Below are 13138 nucleotides of genomic sequence, written 5' to 3'. Positions count from 1 at the left end.
ATACATGACCTAACACTACCTAAGCTAACTTAAAATAGTGGGTCCATGATGTGTAAAATAATATGTAATGCCTTTGAGAAGTTTAATAATAAGATTAATGTAATTTCATGCCTATTGTGTTGTGTCATTGGAAGAGAGAATTTTAATCTAGCTTAAATTTCTGTAATGTTTCATTCATTCGGATAATAATAATAATAATAATAATAATAATAATAATAAGCAGGCTCTTAGTCGTGGTAGCAGAAGTATACATAAATATACGTGACGTAAAGAGTGAGAATTGAGTTACTGTTGTCATAAGATACATAAACACAAAAAAATTCAACAGTAACTATAAACTAATATTCCCTCAATTACAATAAACTAATGTGTTTTTGTTCAACTCTTATGTAATCAACACAAAGACTCAAGCTATTCCTTCACGCCAAAAGTTATTAAAAATGTTGTCATAACCCGTAATTATTCCGAGTTACTATTTATCATTTTAGAAAACTTTGTTCTCTTAAATATCTTCCTACTTTAGCATGTCCATTTATCTCTTCAATGAAACAAATTAACGGTAATAATAATAAAAAATATTCACATTACTGGTGATAAGAAACAAATAAATAAGGATGCAGAAATAAGCGACATGGCCAATACTGCCATAGGGTAGTAGAAGCTCCGCCCAATTGATGACGTTGCTTATATACATTGAACCATTGGTATTCTTATTTCTTACAATCGTTAACCAATGCTCCCTGAATAGCGACTCAATCAATTACATTTTGAAAATCCCACACAGTTTTTTATTCCAGGGACCCACAACGCTATGTAGCCTAAGACGCGGTGTATATATAGTGTAATTCATACCCAAAAGATGATCAACTGGCATGAGTAAGGGATCGTGACGTCATGAACCTGAGATGGGTAAGAGCGACCATTATGGAGCTGGAACAAAATATTCTAGCGACATGTGGCAGCTGGGTCAATGTTTGTTAAGATCACCAAGAGATGGCGATGATACGGGTAAGGAATAATTTTACGTTTCGCATATGAATTACTAATATATCACCAGAGTTCTGATTAATAGCCCCTTTGAGTACACTGTCATCATAAGCAAAGGGATAGGCCATCATATTTCATGTACGGACTCACACTGTAATTGTTAGTTGTATTTAGTCTGTCATACCCAACGCATTAGCTGCAAGCCATTAAACATCATTCATAAATACATCGACCTGTTTTGGTCTAGACTTATTACTATATATTAAGGTACCCTAAAATCCCACATAATCTCGACTGGAAATGAACTTTTAACCATTTTCAGGAGTTATTCATGGTTAACTCAATATATTATTTACCATTGTTTATATAATTCCACTTTCTACATAAATACTGAACCAATTTTAATAAGTACGATGATATTACTTATCTAAATACATAATCTTAACTCATGTCTACTCCAGATACTTAAAATTAAACAAGTTATCCCAAAAATCTTCCCCGTTTTCTGTATTAAAGTTAAATAAGTGATCAATGAAAATACAGGAACTGAAAACCTGACCTACTGAGACACTCTTCCTTACTAATATTTAATCGTCTGGCAGTGTTTGGGCTTCCTCGAGTGGACTGGACGCCTATACAGTCACCCATCCGACCAGTTAGTTTTGTTTGAGTACAGTTCCTCAGCAGACAGACAGATAAGCAGACCAAGATGTTCACGTTAAGGAGTTTCATAAGATTACCTGCGATTGTTTCCACACGGCCAATTTCCTCGGTAAGACCCATAGTACCTGGTAATTTAGTTACCTGTAGTACACGCTTGCTACTCTACCTACACTTTATGATGCTATAATATGAAGTTCTGTTATTGTCTACGTTGTCTAGAGATTTAACATTTTATGAACAGAATTTGTTTTTTACGAAAGATTGGTAGGTGAGAATTGATCAGAATTACAATGTTTATACCAAGAGAAAATGTGTATTATGAACTGGTATAGGTGTATGTTCAGATGGTAATGTTTTATGAATGTTAATATACAATAGTACACAGTAACGTTAACATAGTGACAGTTCAGGCAAGGTGTTGTGTGTTAAATAGATCGATATTTTTTTCAGTAAAATCGTCATACGAGTTTGCGTTTAATCGGCATATATATATTAACATTACAGATATACAAAGTACTATACGTAAATAATACAGATATAAACAGTGCAGGTATACAAACAACGTATACACTAGAAGATGGTTAGTTACAAACAGTGGTAACCAAAGAGTACGTGGACTCGACCAAGGCTAGACCAGTCACCAGATGTAAAAGCCTTGGGATCACACGGCAGCCTTGGGAAGATATATAGTCATCATTATCTTATGGTCGCCTCGCACTACACACCAATACTAATACCGGGTTGTCTTATGACGTAGGGGTGACTCTTGATATCTGATTTCAGTACATCTTGTTGCCACCGTAATTATGATTCAGTACTTCAGTGTATGCATATATATATATATATATCTTGAATATGTTTTCCGGCATCTTACCCCCGCCCCCCCCCCCAGGCCCCGTTGTGCCCGGGTGGGCTATTCCCAGTAAAAAAAAATAAATAGGTATACATAATTGTGGAATAGTATACATAACTGCAGTAGTATACAATAATACAGCTAGTTTATCAAGGTTTATTGTGCACTAACACAAATTAGTTAAAATTCAGGAAAAATGATTCAACGAAGTGTACAAAAATTTTACTTCTGTACTAGTGTATGTTATGCATTAACAAATACTTATAAAATGTACTAAAAATGTTAATTAGTATTTAAAGTCTCATACTAAAACACCTGTTACTCACCCCTGGGTATTGGTACTCACAGAGTGTGGTCACATACGCCACGACACCACCACAGGACTCGCCAGGGCAGCAGAAGCAGGAGGAACCGGTCGAGGAATGGAAGCAGAAGGGCAGAATCAACGCCAAGAAATCCATGAAAGTGAACTTGGTGGGGGGGAAGCGGTACATGTGGTGTGCCTGTGGCTACAGCAAGAACCAGGTGAGGAAGTGATGTATTGGTAATGTATTCTGAAAAATAAAAGTTCTTACATGTTGTATTGATTTGCTTCAAGTATGTATAACAACATATTACTGTTGTATGGAGAATGGTAACGGTTTTATGTATTTATGTATTTCAGTAACAAGTCTTTTAAACACGCAAACCAATTCAGTTCATACACTACATGAGAATTATCAGTAATTAAGTTATGGAGTATATGTACAGTATATACAGTATGCTAAATAACATAAGGATAATTTTACCTTTGGTCAGCACCTTGAAAATCATGCTAAAATATTTTGTTTATTTAATATTTTATTGGATTAATTTAGTAAAATATAAATACCGTGTATGTCTCATGACCAAAAGCCCACATTTCGTTAATAAATATGTAGATATACCGGGTATATTTCATCAGAAAACTTGGTATACGAGTATCATCAGTATATAAATTAATATATCCTTGTGCGTTTGGTGTGAATAAAAAAATATATAACTATATGGATTCAGACCACTATGTTAGGAAATAAGTAATTTTAACAACTATCACCTCATATTACACAGCCGTCGTGAAGGAGTACTGTATGTCATTAGAACCACAGGAATTACTGTATACAATGTATATAAAAAGTAATTATCTCATTCATATGACAGCCAAATATAACCAAGGTGTATCCCACAGCCCTTCTGTGACGGGACTCATCTCTGGAGCAGATTTCGTTTGAAGATCAAGCAACATCCAGTCTTCTTCAAGGCCCCTAAGGACGGCATAGTTGGCCTCTGCCTGTGCAAACAGACCAAGAAGCCTCCGTACTGTGATGGCACCCACCGCAGGAAAGAAATACAAGAGGCAGTCATCGTCGAGAATCCTTGAAAATGCAGAGGATTGTAATACTTAATTGTTGATGATTAGTGCATCCATTAATCTATAATATACGCTTAAAGGCCTTACTAGTTGTCGAAGCGCAGTAATATATTGTAACATCTCGATATCTTGGTGTACTCTCAACCAGTTCGTGCAATCATTCGAAAATTTCTGTAACACAAAGAAAATCTCACAATATCGTTGCATTTTTTTATCAGTGCCATACACAATTAATTTAGCGTAATTTGGTGAAAAATACAACTGTATTGAGCGAGTCATATCCTGCTTGTATTTTAACTGGGAATAATTATCGTAAATACAGTATAATTTGTAATGTGCCAAATTACCCTTAACATCTATAGAAGAACATTACGCCTTGAAATACCCAAATTAGGCTTCCTCATTAAGTTCTCTTCTTAGTACCAATTGTATTCCAGAGCTTGACTGTAGCATCAACTTGGTATATCTTATCATCTGCACTTTAAAACTAATTATTCATAGTCTACTGCCTTATAACTCACACTCAAATAAAAGTGGCGTTTCCTTTCATAATGAGATGGTGAATATATTGAGAAGGAAGTATGGGAAGTAAGTTACAAAATTGCTAAGGAATCCTACAGAGGAATTGGACTGTATCTAAAACATATCCAAGTAATGGCCTTGAGAATCGATCACTTTACTCTCAGAAGGATGATCCAAGTTTAATTTAAAATTTTAATGTGAAGATAAATTTTAAGGTTTATGTGTAACGTTATAACAATTTAAGTCATTTGTTTCAGTATTGGGGCAAAAATGGTTTTACCTACAGTACAGTATTGTTAAATTTAGCTTCATATGTCAAGTTTGTCGAACCTGCAGAAAATATTTTCCTTTTATTAAATTAAGATCTTATTACAGATTACGTATTCCTGTCTTGTTTCTGTACATTACATGAACAATATTTTCTTGGTTTTAGTTAGTGGAGATTTTTTTTCCACTCGTGGGTTCCTAATTATCTCATTTCCTTATTGAATTGTATTTCAATTTACACTTCTAAGTATAAAGAAGAATTTAAGCTCAGGTTCAATCAGAATTAAAAAGATACATACTGAGTATTAAATGTTATTAGGGTGTGTATGTATGGATGATTGATGTATATATTTCTCTTAATAAAGACATCAGTGTACTGTTGGCATCTTATTAACCAGACAGACTTGACCAACACTGGCTGAGGTACAGATATATTCAAGAGCCAGCACATTCACCATTATTTACCAACAGAGATAAAACCAGACATTTCTTCACTATTTCAAATATTTTATGCACAAGACTTTACATTAAAAAAGGATAATATAAAAGAGTTAACGTACGAGAATAGGTCAGTGCAGAAAGATATTATAAGGAAACAGTTTTTATAAATGGTATAAATATTAGACGTAGTAAAGTTTATGTTCAGAATTAAAAAAAAAAATATCCATAAAACCTACAGGTATTTAATTTTAGTTTTTATTTCCCGTTTTCTCTGACACAACAACAACAGCAAAGATGGCAGCCTCCAGGACCCTCACCAGACTACCGGGATTATTTCTTCAATCAAGGACCTTATATACTGTTAGGATTATATCTGTTTTATAATATATGTTTTTTTATTAATTATGAGGATTATTTAGAAAGGAATAATTTATAGAGATTAGAGTGATTAATGGCGTCTTTAACTCTTTATTATACTCTCCAGCCCTTCTTGTCTACCTGTCTTTAGTCATTGTCATACTTTCACTTAATTTCCCTCCCCTAAACCAATCTCAGCCCCAGTATTTTCAATCCTAATCCTCGCCCCCTTCCCAGTACTTCCATACTTAATTCTTGCCTCAGTAGTAATCCTTATCCCTGGTCTCCCACACAGACAATAATTACTACCTCCAGGATATTAAAAAGAGGAGTAATTAAAATTGTCTTGCTCTTGTTTTTCCAATTTTGTCACCTTGAAGGTATATATACATCACTTATTATGAGCCAATCTAACACATATGTAGGTTCAGTTGGTTTGTTTAGGTGAAGGAAAATCTAAAGTGTGGATGTTATAGTTCCTTCAATTTTTTTATTTGTATAGTTATGTATGGTAGAGGTAAGAAATAGAATGATTTCATACTTTACTTATCATTTTCAAGATTGTTATTTAAGCCTTGTTGTTGCAGAGTGCCGTTACCCGTAGGAAAGCCATTAAACGTCCGGACATGGAACTGAACGAGAGGTTGTGGCAGCTGGAGTTTCATCAGAAGGAAAAAGGGAAAATATATGACAAGAAGCCATTTAAGATCACACTGAAGCAGGGCAAGAAGTACCTATGGTGTGCTTGTGGAAGCAGTAAATCACAGGTGAGATGAGTGAATTGTTGGTTAGGTTAGGTTAGACAAGGAAGTAGTTCAGAAGTCAGACTAACAAACTAGATGCAAGCTTACAAGTGCTGTAAAAGTGCTAAAAGCTAACCTAACAATATGACAATACTTAAGCTAGCAGTTCACCCCTCTTAAGGCTGGGGGTCAGGTGCCAAGTTGTGTAGTCTCACATATTTTCAGTAATTTTTGCAATATAAATTAAAACTAGATAAGTATCTGATTTGTCCATTCTTGTAATCAAATCCATATCACAGATGAAGACTTTGTTCAGTAGTCGACCTTCCCCTCATGTTCTAAAACATTTTGTCAGTGGACAATTCATTACTGGATCAGTATAATATATATATATATATATATATATATATATATATATATATATATATATATATATATATATATATATATATATATATATATATATATATATGCTGATAACCACAAGGAAAGAAGAAAACACGAAGTTCCCAAAGCGCTTTGTGTAAAGTCTGTACTCACCCTGAAGATGTGAATTACGAAAGCGCTTGGAACCGTGTTTTCTTCTTTCCTTGTGGTTATTATACCTGGATCACGCGCAACTACAGTGATTTACTTGCATATATATATATATATATATATATATATATATATATATATATATATATATATATATATATATATATATATATATATATATATATATATATATATATATATATATACTGTACTCTGTAATTTTTTTTCTTCAAATTTAGCTGTTACCCATAAATACTGTGTACTTTAGAATTTGGGTTGCATGGTATTGATGCGTGTAGTTGGGTTCCACAGTTAAAATCCGTGTACCTGGGGAGCACTGTACTGTACTAATGTCTGAATATCCCGAAACCGAGTCATAGATAGAGTTGGGTCAAATCGTGACATGCAGGCACCAGGTTGTTACTCGGTTGATGAAGAAGTTTGTGCTCATGCTGCAGAGGATGATGATGATATATTCAGTAAAATTGTCACACATGTTTACTATTGGATAAGTATGTTTATAAATTATATGGGAGACATCCTAAGAAGACTTGCACTGAGTAACAACATGGTGCCTGGTTGACCGAACTCTCTCTCCGTACGGCTCTGACCTGAAATGCTGAATTTTTATGCAGTTGAATATGAATACAGTACCCCATCCCTGTATAGATGTGACTGAATCACCAAATTTAAAACTATCCTACAGGAAAGTGGGAAGCATTACAGTATACATAGTGCTGTACTGTATAAAATGACATACTGTACTAAAAATATTCTTCCAGGCATCAGAATAGCAGCTAAAACAACTGCACCACATGAGAAGCACAACATAAAGCTGCCATTACTGTCAACCTCAGTCATGCTGCTTCATGGCATCTATAGAAGGCATACAATATTGTGTATTGAAAAGAATAGTTATAATTTTTCCAATCTGTTAGATGTGTGTTATGAGAATAGAGTTGTAACACATTTTGTATAACTTATATTAATGTTTCCTAATACATTTGTTTATATTTTGCAGCCTATGTGTGATGGGACTCACTTAAATACACAGCTGAAGATCAACCAGAAGCCCCTGGTATTTGTATCCCCGGAAACAAAGGAGGTGTGGTTGTGTAACTGTAAGCAGACTAGGAACCCTCCCTTCTGTGATGGCACGCACCGCACTCAGGATGTCCAATTAGCGATCAAGGATTAAGGATGTCTTGCAATAGTATCCTGTATCTCATTTATTCAGGTCTTGTAAGTAGAATTGTTCAAGTAATTTATTCAGAAAAAACACAGGTACTGTAATGTTCTCCAGGTGTTCATATAAATTAGCTGAGTCGATCTGCTATTATTTATTGACTTTAATATTTGAATATGTACTGTAATGTTTATTGTAATACCATAATGTATAAAAAATATATTGTAAATTGGAATCAAGGAACATATGGCACTATATCAATACTTGGATGAATACAATTTTTCTTTTTTAATTCAATATGTTCACGTGTAGGACACAAGCAATGTACAGTATAAAAAGAATGAGAGGAAAAATGTGTTAATATGGAACAGTTTATGTATAGTGTACACAGCAGTGTTAAATAGGTTGCCTTCATTTATTTTTCTTCAGTAAAAGTGGGAAGATGAAATAGATTCCTCAGGTTCAACCCTCTGTCTTTATGTTCTTCCATACATTGATATAAGTTTTGTTTCCCAGACACCACTAACAAATATCATGATGTAGGTTTGTAAACAAATTGATATAGAATAAAAAATATGAATTTTGCTTAAAAATAAAACAAATTTTGTTATTACATCCAAAGCAGGAGAAGGGTGTTCATAAAGTCTTGGAACAGTTTTAACATGTCCCCATAGGAAAAAGTCCAATGGGGACAAATTCGATGAGCGAGCTGGCCAAGCGATTGGCCCACCTCTTCCGATCCATCTATCCGGGAAAACTTCATTTAAAAACTGTCGAACACAAGGAGCAAAGATGCAAGGTGCACCATCTTGCTGAAAAACTGCATTGGCTGTAAGTCCTAATGGCCTCAGTTAAGGAATAAAGTAATTCTGTAGCATTTCCAAATAACTCTCTCTGTTAACATCTGTTCCTTCAAAAAAGAAAGGGTTAATTATGTATGTTTTTCCTAGCACACATCAGACGTTGACCTTAGGGTAATCCCTTCATGTTCCCAAACTTCTTGTGGTTTCTCTGACCCCCAAATAAGGCAATTACGTCGGTTGACCTTACCACTAATGTGAAATGTTGCTTCATCACGAAACATTAAATTGTCAAGAAATGGGACGTTATTTTCAACTTCATTAAAATTGTGACAGAAAGCTAATCTTGCATGGTAGAGCTCTTCCAACAACATTTGGTGGACTTGAATCTTGTAAGGTCACTAATTCAATTTCACTTTGAAACTTTTGATCACAGTTGTTTTAGGAACATCTCGTTTCAGAGAAGCCCGTCTTAGTGATTTTCGTGGACTGTTAGAAAGGCTTGCTCTACAGACCCCACAGTCTCCTCGTTTACTCCCGGTCTTCCAGTTCGTGGCTTGTCATTAACGGAGTCCGTCTCTAAACTTCTTCATCCATCTTGTAATTGAATTTCTGTGCGTTGCTTCCTTCTTGTAATGAGTCGTAAATTTTCTTCTAACTGCTGTTACAGACTTTAACTTGGCTAACCAGAGGACAATTCACCTTCTCTATTAAAGCCATTCAGTATAGTATTGGGGCAGATTAGCTGGAAAAACAGGAAGAAAAAATTTGAATACAGTACTGTACTGTATATAAATTTCTTTGTTCTTAAAAAAAATATTAAATTAACTCCCCAATGCATTTTATAGATTGTTTTTATCTCCTATAGAACCTAAGTAATTAATATTTTAAACTGCACCAGGACTTTACGGACACCCTGTATATTAGAGTATTACTGTACTGCATTAAGGTTGATACTAACTAATTTCCCTCTCATGTACTTGAAATACAAATCCCAAAGACAGCATTGTACAGTAAAGGTGTGTGTCTGCCATGTTGACATTTTCATCACTTAATATAGTAGTATTGAATTAGAAATGTTAAGAAGTTGTCTTATGTTTTGTTGCTCCAAGACCAATAGATCTTCAATTGTTTCATTGAAAGTAAAATTTATTACTTAGCATCAACAATTAGAATTCCTGAGTTTATTAATGCGGTGACGCCAGATGTGAATATTTGTGTACAGTATCTAGTTGTTTTATTCTTGTAATTGTTGTAAATAATTGCTGTTTGTAAATAAACATTTTTATAATTACATTTTCATTTTTTATTTGCTGTCTCTTAGAATACAGTACAGTAAGTCCCAGTTGATCCTTAACCCTCTGAACAAATCCCCAATATAACAAAAGCAAGTTTTTACTACCCATTTGTCGATTAACGAAAGAAGGTTCTGTTACGATAGGTAAATTACCCCCACCTTTCTGCTTCCTCACCACCATGACCACCTAAATCATAATTTCAACTCCCACCCACTGTGAGATCACTTCTTTAAAGAAACAAGTTTGTTGGATGATTAATAATGGAAAGATTATAATAATTATTGCAATGTATAAGATTACATTATCTGTTCTTTTAATGTAGTAAAGTGTTCATGTCTAAATGAACTATTTCATTGATGTAAAAATAATTATTTTATTGTTATAACATTATAACTTTCTGTAAGCCCCAGAAGGGGATGGCAAAGGTGAGGGTGGGAGTAGTATACTACCCTGTCCTTTTGATGTGATATTTGTTTATTGTCAATAAAATATTTCGATTTCAATAAACCACTCACGTCTCAGTCATAACGACAATGCCAAGTTATTCAGGGAAATTAAGAACCAAATGGACTGTGTAGAGCTACAGAAAGATATCTGTCAGCTTCAAAAGTGGTATATGGAATGGCTTTTAATATTCATTGTCAATCCAAGAGGATGCATGTATTCGAACCAACAGTAAGGAGGTATATCACAAATGTCCCAACAGGACGAAGAAACAGCATTAACGGAGACTAAATGTGAAAAGGGCCGGGGTGTGTATGTTGACAACGAACTGAAGTTCTGGAACCACTATGAGAAGAAGGTGAATCAAGCATCTAAGCTAGAAGAGGCTCATATACCTTAAGATCATCTCTCATGAGGCTCTTCAACGGTGAGGTGCTTCCCTGTTTAGAGTATTGTGTTGTCATCTGTCTGGTTCTTGAGATATGCTAGAGACTTGTCAGTTGAATGAAAACTTCCAAAGGAGGGCCACCAGACTGGTGCCTGCACTGCGTCACCTCAGTTCTATAGGCGGGCAAGGGGTGACTTAATAGAAATTTATAAACACCTCTGACGACATTACTCAGTCGAGTGCTCATAGCTGGAGCTGATGGATGCCTGTCCCAACTTAAGGTTGAAGAAGCCACAAGTTCAGAAAATTGCCAGGGCAAACTTCTTTGGGGTGAGGGTTGTGAACTTTTGGAACAATGTGCCAGGGAACATTGTGACGGCACCGAGTGGGCTCCCTCAAGACCAGACTTGACCAACACGGAGCAGGTACAGATACATTCTGGAGCCAGTACTTGCCAATAGTGCGTAATAGAGATGCGACTGACCGCCCAAGCAGTTGCAAATTTAACATATTTAAATAGTAAAGTTACTCTATGTGACTGAGATCCTTAGCCAGTTTGTAAAGGAAAACCTTTGTACGAAGATTGAACAAAATCTGTGCTTTGACCTCACAAGCTTAACCCCTAGATAACAGGCCAGGCATCTCTTGTGCAAGTCTTTTTTTCTGAGTGAGGAGGGTAATGGGTGGGTGAGGAGGGTGATGGGTGGGTGAGGAGGGTGGTGGGTGGGTGAGGAGGGTGGTGGGTGGTTCAATTGAATTGAAACAGCTTATTTAGCCAGAAAACCACAGATACAGAGTGGATAATAATAACAATATTAACATGGCTGAGCCAGTTGAGAACCTGAGCCTTATTTTAGGCACCTGATATATACGATACATTTAACTCAAGGAGATATTATGTAACATTTAGTATCATCTGGAATAGTATAATAGCATGGTGGTAATAAGAACATCTCATAATGTTACCACGGTTATCACTTCAACATTTATTCATTTTATTTATTAGTTTTTTAGTTTATTTTGTTGTATATTATAAGTATATACTGTACATAAATTACAGTTTAATTGAAAAACATAAGTATAATGGGGGAGCAGTACAACATGGTTTGTACAGTAATAAGGTTGAACAAGAGGACAGAGCTGTCAGGATTATGTCTAGTTGGCAATTATATTTATTGCAATGGTAATTTCTTATCTGTATTTACATGATAATTTCCGATAAAACGGTTTTGATGGTACAATAAAAGCAGGTACTGTAAATATAGTAGGTGTTACAAGAAATATTAATACTTAGACAATAGATATTTTTTATGAGATGATTTAAAGGAAGAGAGTGTAGTCTTTGCTGGGATGGCTGGGGGTAAGTTGTTCCACACCACACCGTGATATTTTATGGAGGTCTGGGACTGAGAGGAGAGCATGGGGGGTGGTCTAGAAATGATTATTGTCAAGCAAGTGATTGATAGATTTGTAAACAAAGAGGGCACAGCAGTAGGTGTTAATATCTTCGAATGTTAACATTTTCAATTTAGCAAACTTTTCGTTTGTGTGATCTGTTTTTTTTTTCAAGTAGGTCATTGTCCGTACAACTCTCTTTTGTGCAGTACCAGAGATTGTGTTTTTGAAGAGCCAGAGGCCCCCATAGTGTGTGACAGTGTATCAGGTGTTGGTAGATAAGATCATGATAGATTTCTTTCATTGCTGTGAGAGTGAGTGACTGTCGAGTGTGATACATGATACCGCACTGTTTATTGACTTTACTGTGAATGGCTTGTATGTGGTGCAGGTAGTTTGAAGGGTGGTGGGGGTGGGAGGGTGGTGGGGGTCCAGGGTGGTGGGGGTCAGGAGGGGTGGTGGGGGGTCAGGGAGGGTGGTGGGTAGTTAGGCGGGTGGTGGTTGGTGGTTAGGAGGTGGTGGGGGTCAGGAGATTGTTGGGTGGTTTAGAGGAGGAGGGGTGGTGGAGGGTCAGGAGGGTGGTGGGTAGTTAGGAGGGTGGTGAGTGAGGCGGGTGATGGGTGGGTGAGGAGGGTGGTGAATGGGGGAGGAGGAGGGTTTATGGAGAGGTGGGTGGCATGCCAGGATGGGCGGCCACGTACAGAGAGCCACACTTGGGTGAGGTTGGTAAGGGGTGGGCGGAGGTGGGTCTGGAGGGTGGAGGGGTGGGTGGCATGCCAGGATGGGCGGGCAGGTACACAGAGCCACAGTTCGGTGGGTCGCCGCCTGCCAACCACCACTTAGTGCTGTAGGTGCGTGCCCATGAAG

General features: G+C 36.2%; 2 protein-coding genes across 2 annotated transcripts; both read left to right on the top strand.

Annotated features, from left to right (window-relative positions):
• Positions 1-1546: 1546 nt before the first annotated feature.
• On the top strand, positions 1547-5057 carry LOC121853124 (CDGSH iron-sulfur domain-containing protein 3, mitochondrial-like). The gene is made up of 3 exons (XM_042347069.1): positions 1547-1759; positions 2852-3028; positions 3711-5057. Exons 1-3 carry the CDS (start codon positions 1697-1699, stop codon positions 3900-3902), a joined length of 432 nt encoding a protein of 143 aa, XP_042203003.1. The 5' UTR covers positions 1547-1696; the 3' UTR covers positions 3903-5057.
• Positions 5058-5400: 343 nt separating this feature from the next.
• Positions 5401-10042, top strand: LOC121853113 (CDGSH iron-sulfur domain-containing protein 3, mitochondrial-like). The gene is made up of 3 exons (XM_042347058.1): positions 5401-5483; positions 6068-6247; positions 7782-10042. Exons 1-3 carry the CDS (start codon positions 5418-5420, stop codon positions 7956-7958), a joined length of 423 nt encoding a protein of 140 aa, XP_042202992.1. The 5' UTR covers positions 5401-5417; the 3' UTR covers positions 7959-10042.
• Positions 10043-13138: the final 3096 nt, after the last annotated feature.

The sequence above is a fragment of the Homarus americanus genome, unplaced genomic scaffold, assembly GCF_018991925.1.
Source record: "Homarus americanus isolate GMGI-L3 unplaced genomic scaffold, GMGI_Hamer_2.0 scaffold50564, whole genome shotgun sequence".
In the NCBI taxonomy this organism is placed as follows: Eukaryota; Metazoa; Arthropoda; class Malacostraca; order Decapoda; family Nephropidae; genus Homarus; species Homarus americanus.
This window is presented reverse-complemented; position numbering and strand designations above follow the sequence as displayed.